This window comes from Stenella coeruleoalba, assembly GCF_951394435.1.
Source record: "Stenella coeruleoalba genome assembly, chromosome: 10".
NCBI classification, from domain to species: Eukaryota; Metazoa; Chordata; class Mammalia; order Artiodactyla; family Delphinidae; genus Stenella; species Stenella coeruleoalba.
The window spans coordinates 73986849-74013687 of NC_137156.1; the positions used below are offsets into that span (position 1 = coordinate 73986849).

Genomic DNA, 26839 nt, shown 5'->3' on the forward strand with positions numbered 1-26839 from the left:
GCTCCGCGGCACGTGGGATCTTCCCGGACCAGGGCTCAAACCCATGTCCCTGGCACTGGCAGGCGGATTCTTAACCACTGCACCACCAGGGAAGCCCTTCCTGTTTTAAGTTTAGTTTTTTGTTTGTTTTTTGACTGCATTGGGTCTTTATTTCTGCACGCAGGCTTTCTCTAGTTGCGGCGAGCGGGGGCTACTCTTGGTTGTGGTGCGCAGGCTTCTCATTGCAGTGGCTTCTTGTTGCTGACCACGGTCTCTAGGTGCACGGGCTTCAGTGGTTGTGCCACGTGGGCTCAGTAGTTGAGGCTCGGGGACTCTAGAGCACAGGCTCAGTAGTTGTGGCACACGGGCTTTGTTGCTCCATGGCATGTGGGATCTCCCTGGACTAGGGCTCGAACCCGTGTCCCCTGCATTAGCAGGCAGATTCTTAACCACTGCACCACCAGGGAAGTCCCCCTATTTTATTTTATTATTTTTTTTTGCCACACCACGCAGGCTTGTGGGTTCTTAGTTCAGCGGCAGGGCCGTGGTAGTGGAAGCACAGAGTCCTAACCACTGGACCACCTGGGAATTCCTGCCATTCTAGTTTATATCCTTCAGGTGTTCTTTGAGAAACTACAGTACACTAGAGGGTACTGTTATTTTTTTAAATCCCCAGTTTGAACCAGCAAAAATCATTCCCTGACTTTGCAAATTAGGTATTTCCATCCGGAAGGATTTCTAAAAGAAAAATTACAACAATTTTACTACCCAATGTTTACTATCTTTTTTTGTTTGTTTGTTTACTATCTTTTGCTCAAAATAATTTTTTTTAAAGGATAACTGTGTAAAGGCTATTGCTTTTTATTCCAAGATGGCACAGTTGTGCCCCCTGAGTTTAATTAACCTGACAAAAATTTATTGAGCAGTGACTAAGAAGACATAGCTCTGCTCCCATAGAGGTAGTAGGTTGGGGATGGGAAACAGACATTGGACAGGTGATTACACATGTGATGAGGGTTAGGAAGGGGACACGCAGGGCACTGTGGGAAGATGTAAATAAAGGTCCCAAAGTAGACTGGGGAGAGCTGATCAGGGGAGGCCTCTCTGATTGAGTGAGGTTTAAGTTGAGTTTCGAGGAATGAGAAGTTTGTTAACTGAAGGGGGAGAAGAGTGATGCAGGAGGAGGGAAACAGCACGTGAAGAGGCCCAGAGGCTGGGGAGAGCCTGAAGAACAGAGGAACAAAGTGATGTGGCTACAGAATGTACATGGTTGAAAATGGAGCTGGAAAGGTAAGTGAAAGCCAAGAACCACAGAGCTTTGTGGGCCGTGGTGAGGACTTGGGTCTTTATGCGGAGAGAAATGGGGAGCCATTGAGGGTTTAAGGCAGGGGAGAGATAGGATGAGATTTGCATTTTAGGGAGCACACCCTGCTTGTGGGAGGAGAACAGATTGTAGTGGGGAGGTGGTGGGACCAGTAAGGAGGCTGTGATGTCATCAAACAAGAGGCAGTGGCTTGGACTAGGGCCGCCCCCTTTGCCCTTGGCCCCATGAAGCCTGGGGAACCAAGCAGTCATTCAGCGAGTGTTGCATGCAGAGCCCTCACTGTTTTCCATCCCATTTTCCCAGAAGGATCAAGTGTGTATGCGTGCGCATCCTTGTTTCCTTGAAATTCCTTTAGATTTACTTAATTTCAGTAGTTTCCCTGAATCCTAAAGCTTGAACACACTGCTGCCAGCGTCCTGTGGGACCGCGGTTACCCACTCCTCCTTCAAGATGTGACCTGTGGGTTAGTGACGTGGAATACTGGCTCCTCAGCGTGGCCTCTGCCTTCAGGACTCTTTGGGTGGAAGCCCCGATAGGGGTCCTAGGTGGCTGACACAGGTGTGAACCTCTCTCACCCACACATCCCTGGGATGGGTGCGTTTTCTCCTTCTGGGAGGGAAGAGGGATGTGGCCTCCAGTTTGTCACTCTTTCCTCTCCCGGTTTGGCAACTGCCCTTTATACTTGCCTTCTTCAGTCCGAGGGAGAGATGGGAGCCAGGGTCGCTGACCTGGAGAAGCTCCCTTCTCTCCTTCCCACCCGCGCCACTGACTCACAGGGACAGGATGAAGGGCACTGGGGAGCATGTTTGTTTGAGGCAGGAAAGGAATGTTGATGAAGACGAGAAAATAGCGAAGACTGGAAATAGAGGCATCTCCATTTCTCAAGACTTGCCAAAATACTTGCTGTGTTGAATGATAAAGAAATGGAACACTTCCCTGGTGGCATAGTGGTTAAGAATCCTCCTGCCAATGCAGGGGACATGGGTTCGAGCCCTGGTCCGGGAAGATCCCACATGCCGTGGAGCAACTAAGCCTGTGCGCCACAACTACTGAGCCTGTGCTCTAGAGCCCGTGAGCCACAACTACTGAGCCCACGTGCCTAGAGCCCACGGTCCACGACAAGAGAAACCCCCACAATGAGAAGCCCGCATACCGCAATGAAGAGTAGCCCTGCTCGCCACAACTAGAGAAAGCCCGCGCACAGCAACGAAGACCCAACACAGCCAAAAAACAAACAAACAAATAAATTTATAGAAAAAAAATCAGGCTTACAGTCTCGTTTTCTTATATCGAAAGTCACATCATCCTGGATATATTTAGGAAAATCAGCAGAGAGGGACCACGTGTATAGAATGCTATACTCTGTATTTCTCAAAGTTACACACGGTGCTTATTTATGCAGACTCTTTGGTGGAATACGTAAGCTGGTAGGAGGGGCTGCTTCTGAGACAGGACACCGGGGGGCCAAGGCACAGCGTTCCTTCTCTTTGCTTATTCCTTGGTACTGCTTGCAGATTTAGCCCTGTTCATGTACTACTTGGACAGAGAAACAATATAAGGGAAAACAAAGCAAAACAAACCAAAAAAATGATCACCGTGGATATAGGTAAAATGGTGCCTCGCTGTTGGACTCCTCTGCAAGTCTTTAGTTGCAGAAAGATAACAAAATCCTCCAGTCCCTCCCAGTCAACTGGGCCTTCGTCCCACCAGGTCCCCCAAAGAGCCCAAATAGTGGCCTTGGTGACATGCAGTGTGGTGAATGTTATAATAGGGGTATGGCATATGTTGGGGTGGCCGGGGTTAGTTGCCCAGGCTCTGGGCTGGGCTGAGCCAGAGCCCAGAAGGAGGGAGAGCTTGGGGCATGCGGGGAAGGGGCAGTCCTGCTGGGCGAAAGTGCAAGGTGGGACGAAGGTAAGGCTGACATGATAGGCCAGGTAATAGAGACCTTCATGGGTGTCCAAATGCCCTGGGCTCTCTCCAGGTGGTGATGGGAGCTCCTTCAGGGGCTTTTAAAGCAGGGGGTGGGAAAGAGGGGGTGCTGTGGTCAGATTGGAATTTCAAAGGAGGACACTGGTGGTTACTGGGCTGGCTGAGTTGGAGGACTATTTGGAGGCAGGGAGACCAGTGGGAATGGCCTTCACCCTTCATCCCTGCAAGATATGATTGTGGCCTGACCTCAGACAGGAGGGCCAGATCCTGACTCAGTTCATTGCCCAAATCATGGGCTACAGTTGAGGCCTTGGTGTTCTTGGCATTTCTGGTCATTTCGCATGGAACAGGACGCCCTCAAGAAGACGGAAAGCTGATGTTCCTCTTCCTGCGGCCTCTCTCGGCAGGTAGAGCAGTGACAGCTGATGAGGCTCTAGCTCCCGACATGAAGGCCATCGTTTTGGACTGCAAAAGACCCTAGTTTCCTTTTGAGTAATTCAGGGGAGGTATGAGCTCGAGCTCTAGAGGGAGAATAGAAGACACTCTTCCCAGTTTGGCTCAAGATGAATTAGATACAAGTTGAAAAATGAACGCAGTTGGGCCAGTCTTGTTTCCTGAGCGCCGGGAACAGTTCATACCTATTGGAGCTGCTTTATGTAGTGCGGCGGGCCGTTTCCGACCAGCAGAATAACGAGCCGCCACACGCAAGATTCTTCTCGTATCACACTTTATTGGAGCACAGCTTGGTTGAAGAAAGATGGAAGGAAGACACCGCAATCCTATAGCAGTCTGCTTATATAGGGATTAAGAACATGTGTCGCTCTGTGATTGGCTTTTGCCGATGGTGCGACTTGTGAGCCAGCATCGGATAGGTCGCTACTTTAACCTCATTAGTATACTTAGCGCAAGCGCAGTGGCCACAGGAAGGATGATTCAGCTTACTTCAGCTTCCTGCTGCGTGGCAGTTAGCTGACCGCGCCCTACAATGTAGAGGCAAGAAATGGTGAATAAAATGGCACCCTTGTATCTAGGCGTGACTGGTCTTTTTTTTCTTCTTTGGAGAGACAGATTCTTTGCTGTTGGTGAAGGCCCTTGAAGACTGAAGTTTAAATTCAACTGGAAAGTGGTCGCTGACATCCAGGGCCTGTAAAGAGAAAGGAGAGAGAAATTTGGGAATTAGGAGACACTTTCATTTTAGTGATGAACGAATTCAAGCTGAGGGAGGCCCAGGATGAAATGCCCCAAGTCACCCAACAGGACATGCGCTGGGAGCATTGTCCCTGCACCAGTTCAGTCAGACATTGAGGCAGGTCCTCAAGTCACGGAATCATAGACTTTGAGACTCAAGGTCCGGTGGCTCAATGTCAGATCTCCATTGGTGACCTGAACCACCACTGGGTGACACCAACCCGTCCTTCCAGGACAGTGGCACAGAAAAACAAGACGACAGCTGTACCTTCTCTTCAGTCAACCCGTAAGCTTTCTGGAAGTCAAAGATGCTGTTTGATTGAGGAACAACAGAGGTGACGATCTCTTGTCCTCTAAGCACGATCCTGGAGAAGAAGAGGGAAGATAGTTAATCCACCCTGTTGATTTCTGAGATCAAACCAGGCTTCCTGCTTGACATCTAGAATGACTGAACCGCTTGGCGCTTTCACATGGAGTTCAAAAGTCCAGCCCTGGCTTTAGCTTGTGTTGAAGCTCAGGGCGGGCCACCCCAAAATATGCCACAATGGCATATTGATTATTTTGAATTAAAGTTACTTAAACGGCTAATGCAGTAGGGACACTGACCCTCCTGTCAATCTCCCTGAAAGCAGGAAATAAATCTCCCCTGTGAAAGATGCACTCCCTGCATCTGGAGGTAGAAGGAAGGACCAGCACCCTTATCCCCAGAGCAAGGGAATTCAGGCCAAGAAGCCTGTGTGAACAAACCTTGTTACTTCTTTAATTCACTACTCCAAGCCCAAATTCTCTTTAGATTCTTCACTCATTGAGAACCCAAACCTTAGTTTCTTTGTCCTCTCAATTCCTCACAAATGTATTGTTTTTTTGGTCTAAAAAGTATAAAAGCTGCCTGCTTTGACCACTTCTTTTTTTTATTTTAATTTTATTGGAGTATAGTTGATTTACAATGTCGTGTTAGTTTCAGGTGTACAGCAAAGTGACTCAGTTATACACATATATATATTCATTCTTTTTAAGATTCTTTTCTCATATAGGTTATCACAGAATACTGAGTAGAGTTCCCTGTGCTGTACAGTAGGTCCTTCTTGGTTATCTGTCTTATATATAGTAGTGTGTGTGTGTGTGTGTGTGTGTGTGTGTGTGTGTGTTCATCCCAAGCTCCTGATTTATCCCACATTCCCCCTTTGGTAACCATAAGTTTGTTCTCAATATCTGTAAGTCTGTTTCTGTTTTGTAAATAAGTTCATTTGTATCTTTATTTTTTTAAATTAGATTCCACATAGGAGTGATATCATATGATATTTGTCTTTCTCTGTCTGGCTTACTTCACTTAGTATGATAATCTCTAGGTCCACCCATGTTGCTGCAAATGGCATTATTCCATTATTTTTTATGGCTGAGTAATATTCCATTGTACCATATTCCATTGTACCACATCATCTTCATGCATTCCTCTGACAATGGACATTTAGGTTGCTTCCATGTCTTGGCTGTTGTAAATAGTGCTGCAGTGAACACTGGGGTGCATGTGTCTTTCGGATTATGGTTTTCTCTGGATATATGCCCAGGAGTGGGATTACTATATCATATGATAGTTCTAGTTTTAGTTTTTTAGGGAACATCCATACTGTTCTCCGTAGTGGTTGTACCAATTTACATTCCCACCGACAGTGTAGGAGGGTTCACTTTTCTCCACACCCTCTCCAGCATTTGTTATTTGTAGACTTTTCGATGATGGCCATTCTGACTGGTGTGAGGTGATACCTCATTGTAGTTTTGATTTTCATTTCTCTGATAATTAGTGATGTTGAGCATCTTTTCCTGTGCCTTTTGGCCATCTGTATGTCTTCTTTGGAGAAGTGTCTATTTAGATCTCCTGCCCATTTTTTGATTGTTTTTTTGACATAGAGCTGCATGAGCTGTTTGTATATTTTAGAGATTAATCCCTTGTCAGTTTCATTTGCAAATATTTTCTCCCCATTCTGTGGGTTGTTTTTTTGATTTGTTTATGGTTGCCTTTGCTGTGCAGAAGCTTTTAAGTTTAATTAGGTCCATTTGTTTATTTTTTTTTTTATTTTCATTACTCTAGGAGGTAGATCAAAAAAGATATTGCTGCGATTTGACCACTTCTTAGGTCCTATTTCTATGAGACCTCCATGTGCACAAATTAAGATTTGTTTCTTTTTCTCCTATTAATTGGTCTTGTGTCAATTTTATTATAGTCCAGCCATAAGAACTCAAGAGGGGTTGAGGCAGAAATTTCCCCCTCCATGACGGAGACCCTCAGGACAGTGCCTATGTTTGGGAAACAGGGTCAGCTCTGTGGTGATCTGTGGGCACCAGGGCAGTGTCTCTCGTGTGAGCAGGGAGCCCTGGCGGTAGAAGAGACATGGACATCACAGCACATTGCAATGGCTTGCGTCCTGAAAAGATGTTCCCTTTGCAATTATTTTCACATTTTCTGATTCAATTATGGAGAAAGGTTCTGGTTTTTTTTTTTTTTTTTTGCGGTACGCGAGCCTCTCACTGTCGTGGCCTCTCCCGTTGCGGAGCATAGGCTCCGGACGCGCAGGCTCAGCGGCTATGGCTCATGGGCCCAGCTGCTCTGCGGCATGTGAGATCTTCCCAGACCGGGGCACGAACCCGTGTCCCCTGCATCGGCAGGTGGACTCTCAACCACTGCGCCACCAGGGAAGCCCTCTGGTTTATCTTTAATGCCTCCCTAAGCTCCTATTTTGACCAAGAGAGAGCATTCTGCAGATGAGAGAATTAAGGTATAATGTAACATTGTTCGGTTTTCACTGGGCTTACTTTTACAATTGTATTTTATTTATGGCAAGTGGTGCTGTTTTCTTACCTTAGCTTTATGAAATTTCCTTTTAAAATATATTTATTTCAGTAATAAATGAATAGATTTAAAGACAAATATAGAGAAAAACCATAGTACAGTTGCTTTGCAGTGATAACAGAAAATGGGGACGCGGTGGTTAAATGGAATCTAATGTATCCCGAGTGGGGTGATGCAGTTGGGGTCTACATGGCCCCACTGACTGGCTGAAGAATGACAAGCTGGGTTAAACTGCCAGCCCATGACTGTCCAATGAGCTTTCCCCGATTCGGACCAGCTGACCTGGTTTCCTTTGTTTGCGACCAGCACCACCTGGTTAATTTTTAACTAATCTCCGTAAGTAAACTCTTCGCATTTGGGTGGAGATTTCTTTTTTTTTTAAAGATTTTTTTCTTTTGATGTGGACCATTTTTAAAGTCTATTGAATTTGTTAACAATATTGCTTCTGTTTGATGTTTCTTTTGGCTTTTTGGCTGCGAGGCATGTGGGATCTTAGCTCCCCAACCAGGGATCAAACCCCCTGCATCGGAAGGAGACGTCTTAACCACTGGACCGCCAGGGAAGTCCCTTGGGTGGAGATTTCTTGAAGCCATCCTTTCAGACCCAGAGAGTCAAGAAGAGCATAGTTAAGGCTCCCCCATTTCAGACTTCTGCTAGTTGTGTGTGCCGGTGAGTCTGCAAATCACACTAAGCTCCCTGAGGCTGCTCCAGTGCCCAGCCAGCTCTGGGCATCTCGGCCTGTCCACTAGCACTCAGCACATGGAAAGTGTTCAATAAATATTTGCACACAGAACAAAGACTGGAATTGAGGCCATTTTATCTTCTCCCCTCATATGCCTTTTTACAAACCATAAAAGATATATACTGTTACGGAAAACATAGAAAATTCAGAGCAGCAAAACAAGAAATTAATGTTTAAAAAAGCACATTGTAATCCTGCCACCTTTTGGCATACAAGTGCGTAATACTGGGGGTCCTTTAGTAAACACCTTTTTTAACCTGTTCGGCCACCCCATCTAATCCATCTTTCCCTGGGATTCACTGTTCTTCTGCTCCATTACTTTCGATCACCTCCCTCTCCTCTGCCAGGGAAAAAGAATGGGACCACAGAAGGGACTTGACCTGCCCAAGGCCACACAGCTGGCACGTGCAAGTGGGCGAGTGGGTGAGTGGCCCTCTCCAACCAGCTTTGCTGCAGCCCCTCACAATGGGATGGAGGGGGCAGGTACCCAGGAAGCTCAGTCTCCTGTAACTTCTCACCTTGGTTCTACTTCCCCCAGGGCCAGGGCTGTTTCCACCTTGGGCAGCAGAAGTGATGATGTCTGCAGAGGGTGCACCAGCCCTGAAAGCTCTAACAGGAGCAGAGGAGGTCACGGGATGGGAAGGAAACTCAGAACTCAAAACTAGAGAAATGGAAACTGTCTGCTTGCAGATGGCCATCTCGTGTAGACTGAGCTTGGGGAACAGCAACCACTCCTGGGAACAGGGCTCCTAGGGACTTTCCTGCCTGTGGTGTCCGCTGTGGATGAGCCAGTCATGAACATTCACACGCTTCAGGTCCCCCCCTCAACTCCCTGCTGACTTAAGGAGCAAAGCTGAAAGCTGATTGAAAATCTCCAGGGAGGCTTTACAAATACCAGAGAATGCTATTATTTAAATGTATATATTTGCATTTAGAAATGTGTAGGAATTCCTTGGCAGTCCAGTGGTTAGGAGTCGGCGCTTTCACTGCCATGGCCCGGGTTCAGTCCCTGGTCAGGGAACTAAAGTCCCGCAAGCTATTAGGCACAGCCAAAAAAAAAAAAATTGTATAGCAAAAGCATTAGAAGTGTAAATTTCCTTGCACTAACTAGTCTCATTTTTAGACTTTTACCCTGAGGAAATCATAAATAAACACAAAATTCCCTGGTGGCGCAGTGGTTGAGAGTCCGCCTGCCGATGCAGGGGACACGGGTTCGTGCCCCGGTCCGGGAAGATCCCACACGCCGCGGAGCGGCTGGGCCTGTGAGCCATGGCCGCTGAGCCTGCGCGTCCGGAGCGTGTGCTCTGCAACGGGAGAGGCCACAGCAGTGAGAGGCCCGCGTGCCGGAAAAAAAAAAAAAATTATATATAGGATGTTCATTTCAGCTATGCTTTTAATAGCAAACCCTTGGTAATAACCTAATGCCCAGTGACAGAGGACTGAGTGAGTAAACTGTGGTATGTCTTTGTGATGGAATAAGTGACAGCCAATGAATATATTGAGCATTTACCATATTCCAGACATTGCATGTGAAGATTTATATATGTTACTTTGTTTAGTCTTCATGTATGAGTGAGGCACTACTACAATCTCCATTTTACGGGTAAGGGAACAAAGACACAGAGCGCTTAAGTCTCTTGGTCCCAGACATATTAAGTGGTAGAGCTAGGATTTGAACACAGGCCCGTCTGACAGCAAAGCCTGCATTTGCCACTGCTAAGCTACAGTGACCAAGGCCATCATAGATGGTCACGCAGGTTGCGTACTGCACAAAGTACCCAGTGGAGAAGCTTAAAGTCTATTTAGGCTCAGCTCTCCAAGCCAAGAGCTTCATCTGCCCAGAGGGGGCCACCTTTTCCAATGCACACCGAGCACTGTGTGGGCTAGCGATGGTCTGGCAGATGCCTCCTACCTGTCATAGGCACAGTTTGTGCTCTTCTTGATCGTGGTATCCTCTTGGTCCCCGATCAGCCAAATGAACTTGGGGTCGGTCCTCAGGCGGATGTCCTTCCAGGCCTTCCTGGGGACGTAGCTGCAGCCGGCATTGAAGTCACCCATGAAAATGAAATTCTGAAAGACAAGATGCGAAACTGTCACCTGTAGGCATTGTTGTCTAATGCTTTCAGGCAGAACTGGTAGCAGTGACTCCACCTCGCACACCCAATAAACGACGAGTTCTATTATCAGCTGAATTGTGTCCCCCCAGATTCATAAAATTCATGTTCTAACCCCCAGTACCTAAGAATGTGACTGTATTTGTAGATGACCTTTAAAGAGCTAATTCAGGTAAAATGAGGTTATATGGGTGGACCCTAATCTGATGTGACTCGTGTCCTCATAAAAAGAGATTAGGACATAGACACAGAGGGAAGACCAAGGAGAGAAGCCTCAGAAGAACCAAACCCTGTTGCCGCTTTGGTCTTGGACATCCAGCCTTCCAGAACTGTGAGGGTATAAATTTCTGTTGTTTAAGCCACCCAGTCTTTGGTACTTTGTTACGGCAGCCCCAGCAAAATAATAAAGGGTCTTAATTTCATTTTGCTTTTTAAAAGAAGAGGCCACAGTTTAAAATTGAGCCACAGTTCTGCTGAGTATTTGACAGGCGAGTATGACAAGGAAGTGTGTCCTCAGTGGGAAGAAGGTTGTTTGCTGTAGCTGCTCCCTCCTGTTCTTAGTCACCAAATCTCTGGAATTTGGGGTGCAGATGTAGGTGGGGATGGAAGAATCCAGCTCAGTCATTCCCTCACTTCTTTTGTCTCTGGCTTAAACTACTGTAAGGTATAAACATATGAATGACTTGATGCCTTTTGTCTGCAAGCAGGGAAAATGAACTCGGGTGGTATATTTGACAGCTCTGGCACTTCTCTTTCTCTCCTCTTTTGAAGCTAGGAACTTACTCCTGTGGAAATTTTGCCTATTGGGGAAGTGAGAAGAGGCTTAAGTGGGGGGTGGAGGGGGGGTGATAGAATGAGCTGTCCGCCTCTGCCCCGAGGCCACCATCAGAGCATTCTATCTTGGAAGTGTTTTTCCTTGCAGGGCTCTTGAAACAGAATTTTAATATTCCTCAAGAGGAAACACAGATTTCCTTGTTTGTGCTATTGTTTGGCGCTGTTGCTAACTTTAGAGTTTTCGTCAAAAACATTTTATTTTGACCTTGGGTATCATGGTTTTCCCTGAGGTCGGTGGGCGCAGTTGAGGACAGGATGTCATCCTTAACCCGAGTATCAACCAGCTTCTATTAATATAGGCATGATTTATTGAGCATTCACTGTGTACCAGGCTCAGCGTTAAGCATTTTCTAAAGTTTAATTTAAATCTTAGAATAAACACCAGGAGGTAGAAGGAACCTTTGACAGCCCTGTGGAAAAAGGATAGAGGGGTAAAGTGACCCGCTCTAGGCTATTGAACCCTGATCAGCCTCACTGAAGGCCCCTCTCTCAGAGCACAAGAGTTTCCCCTCTTGTTCATTTTTGTGCCACTGATGGCTCCCCACTGCCTGGCACTTAACAGATGCTCAATAAATTCTTGCTGAATGAATAAGTGGAATTTATAATTTTAGGAACAAACGAGTCTTTCTCTTGCCCTGCTTTTTACAAATAAGTAATGAAATATACCCCTTGTGTGCGCCATGCCCCAGCTCTGTGTCCACACTTTATTTGACTGATTTTGCGCTTAGGGCAGCAAAACTGAGGGGGAGGAAGGGGGTCACTGGAGTCACATCTCAAAAGGAGAAAAGAGGAATGAGGAAGAGCCCTCTGAAGCACTTCCACATTTGCCAAGAGCTTTCACAGGCCTCGCAGATCAGGAGGTGGCATCCCTGTTGTCCACATGAGGAAATAATTGAAACCAAGAGAGGTGGTGGATGTATTCCCCTTCTGTGAGAATAGCACCCCTAATTTCTTTGGGAAACCATCTCCCTCCTCCACCTTAGTCCATGAGGTTGGGGTAAAGCTGAAACAGACTTAACCAATCAGGGCATCTCAACCACCTGATCACAGTGATTGGTTCAGGGACGGACATGTGACACAATTATAGCCAATGAGACTCAATCCCAGGGTATCTGTTGCATTGTGGGGCAGAAAATTTGTCAGTTGCTCTGGAAGCTGCTGGCAACTATCTTACCATCCCAAGGGTGGGGCCAGCCTGAGAATGGAGCCCACCCAGGGGAAAGGAAGGTCAAGAGATGGAGAGAGAGGCAAGACAAGCCCTGATTACCTTGTCTGAGCCCTGGGTCTAGCTATGCCTGAACCAATAAATTGCTCTTCCTTTTCATGAGCCATTTTGAGATTCAGTCCCTTGTAGCTGAAAGACTCCTGACCTCTCTTCGTCTTACTATTCTCAGTCGTGAAGTGGGAATGATCAAAATAGTTATCTCATCAGGCTATTGGGAGGATTAAATAAACTTGTCCGTGTCCAGTCTTGGCACAGTGCCCGGCACCAGGTACTCATTCGCTCTGTGAATGTTGGCCGCCATTATCAGTGGAGCAGTGTGTGAATTCCCAAGGCCCACATGGATGGTACCCAGGCAGATTCAGCAGAGAGATATTTAGGGCTGAGGAAAGGCCTAAAATGAGCCTCTAAAGTGGTGGTGGTCTGCACAGGCCCTGCGTCCTCGCCCTCCCTCTCAGGGACCAGATTCTGCCCCTGCTAGATGGGCATTCAGCAGACACAGAGGGTCATCACCTCCGCCTTCCAGCGACGTTTCACATCCGTATAAACATCAGCCAGCTCGTCAATCTCTTTAACGGATGTCTCAGGGGTGGTGTGCAGGGGAACAATCACGAAGTCCTTGACAGCTGAGGAAGAGGAAAGAGGCAGAGGTCACACGTTTCCTCTGGTGAGATTCCACGAACACTGCTTGAGGGAAACAGGCTGTGCCCCCAAAAGGCACGGACTGTGTCGTCTGGGGCCCCCCATTTCCAGAGGGTCCAGCGGTTGAGATTTGAATGATCTTAGGGTCATAAGGCAGCTATTCTCAGCACACGAAAGCCTCTTTTCTCCGACTCGCCCTGCGTGGCTAAGAGAAAGCTGGTAGACAGTGTTCCTCACCGGCATTGTGGGTGTTTTTATTTTCTCATTTTAAAAAACCCTGTATTTTCTATTTTTTTAAAATATGAAGGCTGTTTGGCTTTGTACTAAGAAAAAAATGTTTTTTCTAATTTAAAAAGTTGAGGCTTGTCAGTTTATACTCCTTTTGTAATCAGAAAAAAAAAAAAAAAGCCTGGAAAAGTTTATTTAAAACACAAAGTGGTCCTTTGTGGAGTGTCTGAAAACCTCCCCCACCAGGAGGGACTGAGGGAGCCTGAGAGAGGGATGGGCGTCTTGCCCATCTGTGTCGTTCTGAATACCTCCTCCTCGGGCTTTCCCTTGTTCTGTGCCTGGGTCCTCACTCCTACTCAGGAGCAGGGGGCTGTTGAGTGATCACTGCTCAAGTCCCACAGCAGGGAGCCGGGACTCAGACCAGCAGCCTGTCCCCAGGACCACACCCTGGTCCAGCAGCCTGTCTCTCACTCTCCCCCACACTCCTCCTCTCCACTCCCCAACCTCTTTTTGGTCCCCTAAACACCCCAGCTCCTTTCCCACCTCTGAGCTTGTGTGCTCACTGTGCCCTCCTCCCTCCAGAATGCCTTTCCACCACCTCTCTGTGACTGGCTTCTTCGGGTCACAGCCACTGTCACCTCCAAGGGGCCATCCCTGATTGCCCTGTCTAAGGTGGCCCCTCACCCCGCTATTCAGTGAACCCTGCTTACTGCCTTCATGCTCTGAAATTACCTGCTTAGCTCCTTAGTTTGGCCCACTGGAACCTAAGCTCTGTGAGAGCAGGCTTATCTGTCTTGTTCACCCTCTTGGCCCCAGCACCTAGTACCGTGCCCGGCACATTGGAGGTGCTCAGAAATGTTTGTTGATTGAATACATGAATGAATGAATGAGAGAATAAATGGAGGAAAGAAAAGATAGATGAATGGCCAACTCCTTCATCTTTAATCCCAAACAGGCAGGACATAAAGACATTTCCTTGGGCAAGATAGACACAAACAAGACACAGCTGTAGTGCCATCCCAGCCGGGGTGGGTGTGTGGGAGGGAGGGGTAGGGAAGGGTGGAAGCTCCAGACAGACAGGTTTGTTCAGCAGTTCACAAAGGCTGAGGACTCTCTCAGAGAAGAAATAATAATTTGGTGGGGAGGGCCTCTCCTAACACTGCCAGGTGAGCTAAATGTGAGTTGTGTGCGTGACAAAGACAATTATTGAACATGCTCTCTGAAAGGCATTTCTTGCCCTCAATAGCCCCCATCTCCTCATTTTTTTTGTTTTTTGTTTTCCTACTGGGAATTTCCTACTATTCTCCCATGTTTGTTTTCCTGAAATACTCTGCCCCTGAGCTAATTAACCCTCTGCCAAAATAGTGAACTTCATAGTTCAAGATGTTAATATTTGTGTAGTATAGATATAGGTGTTCATATGTACAGCTCTGCATATATTTATTTGGTCATTATCTGTCTCCCCCTCTGCAACATAACTTCACAAGGGCAGGGACCTTTCGTCTGTCTTGTCCAGTGCCCAGAACAGAGCCTGACATGTAGTGGGTGTTGAAAAATATTTGATTCTATATAGTTCCAGTCTATAAACCAAATTAATTCTTGACTGTCCATTGAGGGTTGCATGGTGGTAAAAAGTGTGGGCTCCCGAGATGCCAGTTTGAGTTGCAACCCTGGCTCGTCCACTTCAATAACTGCTGGGTGACCTTGAATAAGTGACCCCATCTATTTGAACCTCAGTCTCTTCCAGTGTAAAGTGGAGATAATCCTAGTTGCTACCTTGCAGGGTGTTGCAAAGATTACAGGAAGCTGACGCTAATCAGGGATCAATAATTGTTAGTGACTAATACAAGTACTATTGTTGTCAGAGATCAGGGTGCAATCTTTTGGATTTCCTCTCCATCCCCAGTCTGTGCGGGAGATTGCTCAGTGGGTACTGGAGGGACAGTGTGATTCTAGGTTGGGAGATCATCTTTGCTGGCCATTGCTCGAATTTTTCAAATGAAGGAATAGCTGTACTTGATTGGGACTAAGGGATTTTTGTAAATAATTTCCATCAGCCTAAATGCTCCAAAGAGAGTAAGGTTATCATTGATTTAAGAAAGTGGCTTCTTAGCTGAGGAAGTCTTGAGTCGTGGCATTCTGAGAACCCAGGCTAGTGTCATCAAACTATACTGCATCCTCTACATTCAAGTGTTAGAAGTTCTTAACGGTCATCTCAAGCCTGATGCCTCACTAAAGATGCTGCATAAACCCTGGGGTCACAGCCCACACTCAGGGCTGCTGCCCGTTTATGGGATCGCTGGGGATATCAGGGGTGAGAGGGGCCTGTGGGTCTCACCAGTGTGGGGTGACTGGAACCAGACCACAAAGGGTTCCCTGGAAAATACATCTGCATCGCCAGCCTGGTAGTCATGGTAGAGGTAGCTTGCTTTCACAGACACTAGCTTTTCCCTAGAAGAAAAAAAAAAAGAAAGTCCTCCCAGATGAGTTGGTTGTCTTCTTCCGTCTTTCAAGAAGCAGAGACGTAGGTTCTCACGGCTCTGTTGGCCTCCCCTGCAGGCTTGAGCGCTGGAAGGGATCTTTTGCCTGCGAACAAGGCTCAGTTGAGTCTTCTCAAGGACCAGAGCCCTTTGAGAGCTGAAGATCTGAGCAATACTAGTTATCTAGGGAACTCACAACTTAAAGGTCAGATTCAAAACAAATTATTAGTAGGAAGAAGATGAGAATATGAAGTCCCAGAGCAGCCATGCTGGGCAACTCAGGTTTCCATCACCAGCCAGGACTTAGCCATGAAGAAAAAAGAACTCTTCACTCTCCTGACCAGGTCACTGAGTCAACCAGTAGATTAGTTTTGAAGAGTTAATACTTTGCATCAGCCCTGATTTTGACAGCAATTATTTTGATCAATATTGAGAACTGGTTAGAGATCCAAATTTGGTTTGAAAGGAAAAATTTTGATTCTATTCACAGTCATAATTGATAAGTGAACCATGTTCCAGCAAGCATAACTTATACTTACTTATAGAAAAAGGCATACTGTTCTTTGTATGTGTTTCTTCCAAGACGAGAGCTAATCACATAGTTATATGTTTCGCCTCTTCTTGAGTTTCTGGAAGACAAAAAAGAGTTTACATTGCATCTTAAAGAACAAACGTTTCTCTACTGCCTAGGTTCCCCTCCTTCCAGTCTGCCTCTGTATCTCCTGTGACATCATGTAGGAGGGCCTCTGTTCATCATAAGCTTTGAGTCTCATAAGAATGGCCACCACCATTGACTGGGACTGTAACATCTACCAGGATCTTTACAGCCATTACTTCTTGTCCTTATAAGGTGGGTACTATTGTTACTCCATTTTTATAATTTGCAAGTACAAAGCTGGGATTTGAACTCAGATCCTACTCACCCCCAAATCCACCTGCTTTGGCCTGTACCTGTGGGACACCACTGAGACCATGAAACACTGTTCTGGCCCGTGGCTGGGCTGCACCTCATACTTCCTGGTGGAGTATACCTCACTAGGTCACCCTGTCCATGCACCACTCCTGAGCATTTATCACGTGCAGGATTCCCAGTAACATTTTTTTAGACATTCTCTTCTGCTCTGAAAACCCCCGGGCATTTTCTCACAAGTCCTGGAACTATGATTCCAAATCAGCTATTGTTTCTGTCCTGGGGGCTGAGGATATTGTCGTGAAGTCCCATTGATCCTACCCCTCACCCTTATCAGGGAAACTTGACTCTCAGATGTGTTTGCCAAATTTGCTGATAACTCCACCCTGGGCAGAGCCTGACGGTTCTACTTCATCTTCCCACGAGAAGATCTGGGGCATGTCTAAGCTGTGGCGTACTCTCAGGTTCCGTTGGAAAAAAGCAGAATGTTTAGGGGTCAACTTAGACCCGACAGAAATTCCTGGGAATGAATATTCTAAGGCAGATCTGGTCGTGGGAGCCCCAGGAGTGCAGACAGTGGATTCTGCTGGGCTTCCAGTTTGGGAAGGCTGGCCCTGTCCTGAATCTAGCCTTGCCAAGTCCTGGGTTGGCAAACTACTCGCAATGACTCAGCTGTGAGAGGAGAAGGGCCCCTCCTGGCTTACAGGGAATTAGGAGACAAACAGGCCTGGCTCTGCCTGGAGTCCATGGCACAGTCTAGGGAGGTTGGGGAGAACCGAGACCACTGGAGGTGGCAGGACTTAATCCAGACCAACTGCGGGCAGGTGCCTGGAGCCCCCATCCCCTCCGTCCCTCATAATTCTGAAAACTGGCCAGAGCCGCTCCAAGGACGGCTGAGGGGGCTCAGAATAGAGCATTGGCCTTGGAGACAGACACCACCAAGGTTCAAAAGTAGGTTTGGCCATTTACTGGCTGGGTGACCTTGGGCAGGTCCCTGCTCTCTGTGCCTCAGCCCCTCAGCTATAAGGGAAGCAGTAACAGTACCTACTCTACAGGCTGCTGTGGGGAGGAAATGAAATAGCACATGTAAATTGATTAACAGGTTGCCTGGCAACTGTGATACCCTGGTTAGGGTGTTAACGGTAGCTGTTTCTTACGGCCCTTTGGACCATCACCTGCCATCACAATTCCCTTACTTTGACGAGTAATGAACATCCCAATGTTTAGTCGCCACTGCTCCATACCAGGCACAGCTCAACCACTTACATGCATGACTAAATTTAATTATCGCCACATCCCAGGAAGATGGTGGGTTCTATTATTATCTCCATTTACAGATGGGGAAAATGAGGTACAGTGAGGTTCAGTAACTTGCCCTTTGTGGCAAAGCCAGAATCCAAACCCAGGTGGTCTGAGCTGAGCGTAGGTGCCTAACCCCTGGGCTACACTCCCTCTGTCATTGTCAAGAGCAGACTCAGAAACAGAAGACCTGGGAGGCTAAAAAGGAGACACGCTGCTCCAAGTCTGAGGTTTCCAATGAGAAACTGAGGCCCAGAGTGGGTGGGTGCAGTCAGCCCAAAGAGCCCTGTGTGTGAAGGAGGGAATCCAAGGCTCTTCCTCCCCAGCCTAATGAGGCTGGATTGACCATTCATTTCTAAAACACAATGTGAGTTTTCCTAATTATAAAAATAATATAATAATGGCCAGATATCACTGTTTTTTCAATCTGAATGGGGGGCTACATAGCTGTTTGTTATCTCCTCTGTGCTTTTAACTAAGTTTAAAATATTTCATAAGAAAAGGGAAGGGGGAGTGTAACATGCTCATTGTAGAAAATTCGGAAAATACATAGAAGCAGAAATCACATTAAATTCCTTGTAAATTTGTACCACTGTCCACATTTTGGTTCATTGCCTTTGAATCTTTTGTATGTTTTTTATTTCGTTTTGCTTTTTTACATAATTGAACTTGGTACCTATTGTATACTCTATTGTTTAATCTTATATCTACAGAAGAAACATTATATTAGAAGTTTTAAGAAATTAGTGTGTCTCAGAAGTAATAGACGGGGGCCCTTGAATATGCATTTTTAACTCACTCTGGGGTGATTATTCTTTGAGAAATAAATCATAAATATAACCCAATATCATTGAAAGCTATTCGAGGACATTCATTTATAAAATTTTAATTTATAGAGTCAATTCAGAATTTTTGTCAAATATTCAAATCATACAGAAGTATATGAAATAAAAAGCAAATGTTCCCCATTTTCTTCTCACACCCCTTCCACAATGGTCCTCCGATCATACCCACCACCGCCCCAGAAGTAACCACTAATAACAGCTTGAGCACATCCTTCCTGTCTTTGTTTTATGCTGACGCAAACTCAAACACATCCTCATTCACATATGATGTATTGTGACTACTAAAATGGGCTCTTCTACCTACAATTCTGAACTCGCTTTTTTCCATATGTGGTAGCCATCTTTCCATGCTAGAATATTTAGCTCTAACCTATTCTGTGGTAACCATGACATTTAATCGCTACATAGTATTCCAGCCTGTGGGTATATCATGATTACATATTTGCGCTCAATCTTTTCTTTGTAACAGTACTTCTCAGCTCAGCCTCTAGTCTGTTTCTTTCATTTCTCTCGGTCCTGACTCCTCACCCGTTTCCCTCTTTTGCTTTATCATGTTAAAACTAGCTGGTTGGGGCTTCCCTGGTGGCGCAGTGGTTGGGAGTCCGCCTGCCGAGGCAGGGGACGCGGGTTCGTGCCCCGGTCCGGGAGGATCCCACATGCCGCGGGGCGGCTGGGCCCGTGAGCCATGGCCGCTTAGCCTGCGCGTCCAGAGCCTATGCTCCGCAGCGGGAGAGGCCACAGCAGTGAGAGGCCCGCGTACCGCAAAAAAAAAAACTAGCTGGTTGAACGTTCTCAGGACCACGGTTAATAAAGTTGAAAGCCTGGGCAGTGTTGGCCACGTGACCTGGTGGTCTGGGCCAGTGCTGGCTCTCACGCTAGTTTCAGTTCCCAGGGACTTTCAGATGCCCTTGCACCTGGCTTTGAGCCAACAGTGTCCAGGGGCCCTGTCTTTACCCGTTCAGTCTCTCCAGCAGTGTGGGACAGATTATGTTGTTGCTGTCCTTGATTTCCATCAGGAGCATGATGTCACAGCGTTTGATGACCTGCAGAGAGAGAATTCCCGGGGTTGTGAGGCCATTTACTACAAATAATGAAATCTTCTGTTGGGCACTTACTATAACATAACATACTATGTTACTATTTTTTTTAATTGAAGTATAGTTGATTTACAATGTTGTGTTAATTTCTGCTGTACAGCAAAGTGACTCAATTATACATATATATACATTCTTTTTTTTAGACTTTCTTTTTAATATTCTTTTCCATTATGCTTTGTCCCAGGACATTGACTATAGTTCCCTGTGCTATACAGTAGGACCTTGTTGTCCATCCATTCTATATGTAATAGTCTGCATCTACTAACCTCAAACTCCCACTCATTTCTCCCCTCCCCTCTCCCCCTTGGCAACCACAAGTCTGTTTTTTATGTATGTAAGTCTGTTTCTGCTTCATAGGTAGGTTCATTTGTGTCATATTTTAGATTCCACATATAAGTGATACCACATGGTATTTGTCTTTCTCTTTCTGACTTACTTCACTTCATATGATAATCTCTAGTTACACCCATGTTACAGCAAATGGCATTATTTCATTCTTTTTTATGGCTGAGTAGTATTCCATTGTGTATATGTATTCAATACCACATCTTCTTTATCCAGTCATCTGTTGATGGATGTTTAGGGTGTTTCCATGTCCTGGCTATTGTGAATAGTGCTGCTATGAACATAGGGGTGCATGTATCTTTTTGAATGATAGTTTTGTCTGGATATATGCCCAGGAGTAGGATTGCTGGATCATATGGTAATTCTATTTTTACTTTTCTGAGGAACTACCATACTGTTTTCTACAGTGGCGGCACCAATTTACATTCCCACAACAGTGTAGGAGGCTTCCCTTTTCTCCACACCCTCTCTAGCATTTGTTATTTGTAAACTTTTTAATGACGGTCATTCTGACTGGTGTGAGGTCATACCTTATTGTAGTTTTGATTTGCATTTCTCTAATAATTAGCAATGTTGAACATCTTTTCATGTGCCTATTGACCATCTGTACGTCTTTTTTGGAGAAATGTCTACTTAGGTCTTCTGCCCATTTTTCGATTGGGTTGTTTGTTTTTTTTATTATTAGGCACTATGTTTTAAGTATCAAATTGGGTGCTTTGTTAAATTAACTAACTTCTCTGAAATAAATGATGGACTCCCTGAGGTAAGTACTATTATCATGTCCATTTTAAAGACAAAGAGCCTGAGGTTCTTTCTGGGAAAGCTGAGATAGTATCCAAAGTCACCCAGCTAGAAAGTGGCTGAGGCAGAATGTGAACCTAGGCAACCCAAGTCCAGAGCCCAGGGTCATGACCCCTGCACATCCTACCTCTTGGCTTTGCTTGAATAATTACAATAATAATAATAGTAAACATTTATTAAACCCTTAGTAAGTGAAGAATACCAGGCTGGATACTGCAGAAATAAAGAGGTATAATTATAATGTTAATAACTGTAAGAGATAACATTTACTATGAGCCTACTCTGAGCCTCATCAACCCTATCAGATGACTACGATTTTTAGCTCATTAAGCATAGGAGGTAACAGAGCTCAGAGTGGTTGAGTAACTAGTTTAAAGTCACACAGCTGGTATAGGTGGAAGACTAGGATTTGAACTCAGGTTAACATGACTGCAAAGCCCAGCATGCTAAACTATTAAAATACAGTTCCGCCCTCAAAGACTCATTATCAGTGAGAGTGACAAATGCAAAGAACTAGCTACAATGAGAGGCAAATGAAAGTTGTGCTAAATAAATGTCAGAGCTGTGAGAATGTTGAGGAATAATTAATTACATCTGCCCAGAGGATCAGGAAAGTCTCCAATGAGGAGGAGGCATTTGAATAGGCCCTGAGAGGTGAGGAAGAACTTAGTAAAAATGCAGGAGAGGCTCCTTCAGGACGAGCAATAACCTGGAAACCAGGGTGCAGACCAAGTCGAAGCCCATTAGAGACGACAGGGACCTTTGTGTGTATGGGGTCCTGGTGGGCTGGAATTTGTTGCTGAAGGACAGGGTATCCCCAGTGTTAATTTCGTCCTCTCCAAAGACATGGAGCGGGGGGAATATGCCACTGGTCCTGTTTCCAGAGCACATATATGTTCCAGTTTCCTCTCCAAGAAGGGCATAGAAGAGAGAGCCACCAGCACTGGCCGGTGCAGCCATTAAGAAGTGCTGGGGGCTGAGAATGCACCTGTGTAGTGACAGAGGAGGAAGACTATGTCCAAGTCTGGATCCTTCCATTAATAGGCTTGCATTATATACCCTGAGAAAGCCATAATTCAAAAAGTGTCATATAGGGCTTCCCTGGTGGCGCAGTGGTTGAGAGTCTGCCTGCCGATGCAGGGGACGCGGGGGTTCGTGCCCCGGTCCGGGAAGATCCCACATGCCGCAGAGCAGCTGGGCCCGTGAGCCATGGCCGCTGAGCCTGCGCGTCCGGAGCCTGTGCTCCGCAACGGGAGAGGCCACAACAGTGAGAAGCCCGCGTACCACCAAAAAAAAAAAAAAAGGAGTCGTATAGCACAATGTTCACTGCAGCACTATTTACAATAGCCAGGACATGGAAGCAACCTAAGTGTCCATTGACAGATGCATGGATAAAGAAGATGTGGCACATATATACAATGGAATATTACTCAGCCATAAAAAGAAACGAAATTGAGTTGTTTGCAGTGAGGTGGGTGGACCTAGAGCCTGTCATACAGAGTGAAGTAAGTCAGAAAGAGAAAAACAAATACCGTGTGCTAACATATATGGAATCTAAAAAAAAAAATGGTTATGAAGAACCTAGGGGCAGGACAGGAATAAAGACGCAGACATAGAGAATGGACTTGAGGATATGGGGAAGCTGGGACAAAGTAAGAGAGTGGCATGGACATATATACACTACCAAATGTAAAATAGATAGCTAGTGGGAAGCAGCCGCATAGCACAGGGAGATCAGCTCAGTGCTTTGTGAGCACCTAGAGGGGTGGGATAGGGAGAGTGGGAGGGAGACTCAAGAGGGTGGAGATATGGGGTTATATGTACATGTATAGCTGATTCACTTTGTTATACAGCAGAAACTAACACACCATTGTAAAGCAATTATACTCCAATAAAGATGTTAAAAAAAAATATAGACTTGCATTTCATGGCATCAGCCTTGCAGGGTTCACCAAGGAGAGCTGGGTGCTGGTCATCCAGCCAGCCTGCTGATTTAGTCACTTATCACTGTCAGATCTTTCTGGAAGACATTTTAGAATATGTATCAAAAGCCTTAAAAAATGCATTAATCCTTTGGTCTAGTTTTCCCACTTTGAGGAATGTTTTCCATTGTAAAAAGGTATCTACTACTTCTCTACACCTCAGTTTCCTCATCTGTAAATTGGCATAATAGTCATTGCCTCACAGGATTGCTGGAGGACAGATGGATACTTAGAGCAGTGCCAGACATATAGGAGGCAAACAACAAAGTATTGTTATTATTATTACTTACACAGATCAAAGAGGAAGATGCATTGCAACAGAAAAATTGGAAACAGCCTAAGCATCCCCAAATAGGAAAGCATTAAATGAAACATGTTGCAAACACAGCATAAGGCATTAAAAGTTGTGTTTTAAAAGAATATGAATAACATGTGAAATACTTCTCATATAAAAGCAGAATACAAAACTGATGACATGGGGTGTCTCCATGCTGCAAAATAGAAAAATGCCCATAACAAAGTTACCCAAGTACCAACAACTGTTGTCTTCAAGTGATAAGATACTTCTTGATATGTTTCTGTATTTTCAAAATAGTCCATAATGACTATTTTTAATTTAATAAAATTAATTTGTAAATTATAAGTTTATAATTGAAAAATTATACCTCTATAATTTTAAAAAATTAAGCTGTTATTAAGAAAGAAAGTTGCTTTATGAGGAAGGAATTGTGGGTGAAGAAGTGATGGCCGATATTTATGAAGACATGACAGGTGTGATCATAGCTTATTTAACATAAGTTAAATGAGTTGTCTTATATAAAGCGTCTACAGTGCCTGGCATATAGTGGGCTTAGCGAAGGCTTTATAAATGTTAGCTCTTATCATGGACTCTTTACATTTTCACAATAACCCTGTGCTGCACTTACATTTCACAATAACCCTTTCTTGCTGAAAGGCACGGGGTGGGGGGGCTGGGGGGCTCAGAGAGGAGAAAGGCCTTCTGGAGCCGGCGCACCTGGCTGCCAGGTGGAAGCTGAACCCAGGGCTCCTGGTGCTCCCACCACAATGTGGTGCCTCTGGGATTTTCTAAGGTAATAAAACCCAGAGTCCTGGGAAAGGTTTTAACTCCAGCATCAAAAATAAATTAACCTCTAAATAAAGCGAGTCAACTGCCTCCAGAGGAAAGTGAACACAGTCCCAAGACATTGGTCAGATTACCCAAGGAAAGTCTTATCTAAGTGGGGAGAAAGATTAGAATTGGAAGTTGGGATAAGGTGGATGGCTGGAGGGGGAGAGAATGAGGAAGAAGCTCGCGCGCGGGCCGCGTGTGCGTGCACACACGCACACGCGCGCGCGCACACACACACACACACACACACACACACACACGCTACCTTCACCCTAGGGACTAACTTCAGTTAAATTCCTCCTGAGTCTCTTAAAGTCTGAAAGCTGTAGAGAGAGTGTGAAGGGTGTCCAGCGATCCTTCTGACAGGAAAGGGGGCTCACCTTCACAATGACATCCATGGCATTACAGTTTGCCTTCTTGGATTTCCCAAAGGACCTCACATTAAAGGAGCAGATCCTCAGGGCCAGGACGCTGTGGGTGGAGAGGAGGAGCAGCAGGGTGGCCAGCAGCAGAGACATCCCGGGCTCCCCTGGCTTCAGGGCTTGAAGAGAGGACAGCAGTGTCTGGAGAGCAGGCTCCTGGCCACCACCTCAGGCTCGGCTGACTTGTTTGGCTGACTTGTTAAGTCTGCAGATAACAGGAATTACTGGATTCCTTGTTGCTGCTTTCACTTCTCTGAGGAACTGAAGATCATGGGTTTCATTCCGCAGGGAAATGAAGGAAATGAGCTAGTTTTTGGGATCCCTTGTTTTTGTCACTCGGGTAAGGAAACTGGTCAGTTGAATCTAGGCACCAGTCTCTGCAAAGTCACTCTTAACCCTGCTGGAAGCCAGCTGTGACATCTGGTCATCTCTACTGTGGTCACATACCATGTACTTTCTCATGGAAATTGATGAACTCGGAAATGGTCCACCCCAGAGGGCACCTGGGGTGTGGAGCCTTCTGCAGGGGGAAGGGGTGGGGCAGAGCCAGTGGGAAATTCTGCCAGATTTTCTGCCATCACTGGGATTTGGCAGCTGGCTATCCCTGGATACACCCAGATTCCAGCTCACCAATGACCCTGATGGGCATAATTAAGATAGAGTCTGGTTTGTTTCTTTTTAAATTTAATTTAATTTAATTTAATTAATTTGTTTATTTATAACTGCATTGCATCTTCGTTGCTGCGAGCGGGGGCTATTCTTCATTGCGTTACATGGGCTTCTCATTGTGGTGGCTTCTCTTGTTGCAGAGCACAGGCTCTAGGTGCACAGGCTTCAGTAGCTGTGGCACGTGGGCTCAGTAGTTGTGGCTCGCAGGCTGTAGAGCACAGGCTCAGTAGTTGGGGCACATGGGCTTAGTTGCTCCGTGGCATGTGGGATCTTCCCAGACCAGGGCTTGAACCCATGTCCCCTGCATTGGCAGGCGGATTCTTAAGCACTGCTCCACCAGGGAAGCCCCTGGCAGGCAGATTCTAAACCACTGTGCCACCAGGGAAGTCCAAGTCTGGTTTGAATTACATAATTTTTAAGGCAAGTTTTGTTGTGTACGGTTTAACATACCAAGTACTCGCAGTGTGTTGCCAGGAAAAGCAGTTGCTTGTCTGCTGGGATGGGTCTAATACCCTTGCACTTAAACCCCTGGAGAGATCCATGATTCAACCCGTATTATTTAATGTTTATGAGAGAGAGTTGTGTGGCCCCAAGAAAGGAAGGTTTTGCAAGAATTGTAGGATTTCAGTCCAAGTAAAATAGCTTTTAGAGATTTGGGCAGGAAAATAGGAAGTTCTGAAAAGCAAAAGAAGTTTGTTTTATATGGATAAAATCCAATCAAGTTATAAACCCAAGTAGGATTTGCAGACTTTGGCAAGGAAAATTCTTCTGCAAAGAGGGGAGGTAATGAGAATAACTTGAAACCAAGCGTTGGTATCTCCGGACTACCCCCCCTGAAGTGATGGGCATGTGGTCACAGCCACCGGGAAAAGCGTGCAGGTATCTCCAACATACATCCAGTCAGCATCCTGGCTGAAGTCTGTGGCCAAGTACACCCAGGCATTCTCAGGAGATAATCCCAAGTAGTACATGAGAGGAAGTAATGGCTTCCTAGGCTCATGGAGATGTGAATCTCCCTCTTGGCCACAGCCCAGGCCTTAAGCCTGGTTGAATCACTGATGAAAAGCTGGTGGTGACTGTCCTCCCTGGCGAGTGGGCATCTCCTGACCAGAGGAAGATTTAGAAGTCAGTGTGGTACACAACTTTTGTGCCTTTCAGGAAGGAATTTGTACGTATGTGGTTTTTATGATCTTGTAACATATGAGAGATTTTGACCTATTAAATTGGCAATCTTGTAATCCCAACATAAAATGTGCAATTGAGGGAATCTTTTTATTTTATTATATATATATATATATATATATATATATATATATATATTTTTTTTTTTTTTTTTTTTGCGGTACGCGGGCCTCTCACTGCTGTGGCCTCTCCCGTTGCGGAGCACAGGCTCCGGACACGCAGGCTCAGCGGCCATGGCTCACGGGCCCAGACATTCCGTGGCATGTAGGAATCTTCCCAGACCAGGGCACGAACCCGTGTCCCTTGCATCGGCAGGCGGACACTCCACCACTGCGCCACCAGGGAAGCCCTTGAGGGAATCTTTTTAGATTTGTAACTTTAAGTTGAAACCTTACTGAGTTTCTGTACAGTTCTGGAACATTTATAAGAATTTTGGGTTAACAGTGTTTTATAAGTTTAATTTTTTTAGACTTAGAATTATTTAGTATTAAAAAAGGTGGCTTTTTTGTTAGTTCAGAAAACTGAAGAACTTTACAAGGAAATAGGTGTATAAAAGAAGTTTAAAATGTTTGTAAATGGGTCCATAACCTTTATGGGTAATTATTTAAGTTTGTTGGATGTAGAATTG

The 26839-nt window shown here is 45.6% G+C and overlaps 1 protein-coding gene across 2 annotated transcripts; it reads right to left on the minus strand.

Annotated features, from left to right (window-relative positions):
* Positions 1–3629: 3629 nt before the first annotated feature.
* Positions 3630–24576, minus strand: DNASE1L3 (deoxyribonuclease 1L3). Of its 2 annotated transcripts, XM_079934173.1 has the most exons (8): positions 24319–24576; positions 19539–19627; positions 16070–16159; positions 15389–15501; positions 12694–12806; positions 9923–10080; positions 4689–4785; positions 3630–4376 (listed from the first exon to the last, which is right to left on the minus strand). In XM_079934173.1, exons 1-8 carry the CDS (start codon positions 24454–24456, stop codon positions 4260–4262), a joined length of 915 nt encoding a protein of 304 aa, XP_079790299.1. In that variant the 5' UTR covers positions 24457–24576; the 3' UTR covers positions 3630–4259. The 2 variants fall into 2 exon arrangements, with proteins under 2 accessions (XP_079790299.1, XP_079790298.1); XM_079934172.1 differs by lacking the exon at positions 3630–4376 and having other exon boundaries at positions 4392–4785.
* Between the last annotated feature and the right edge of the window lie 2263 nt (positions 24577–26839).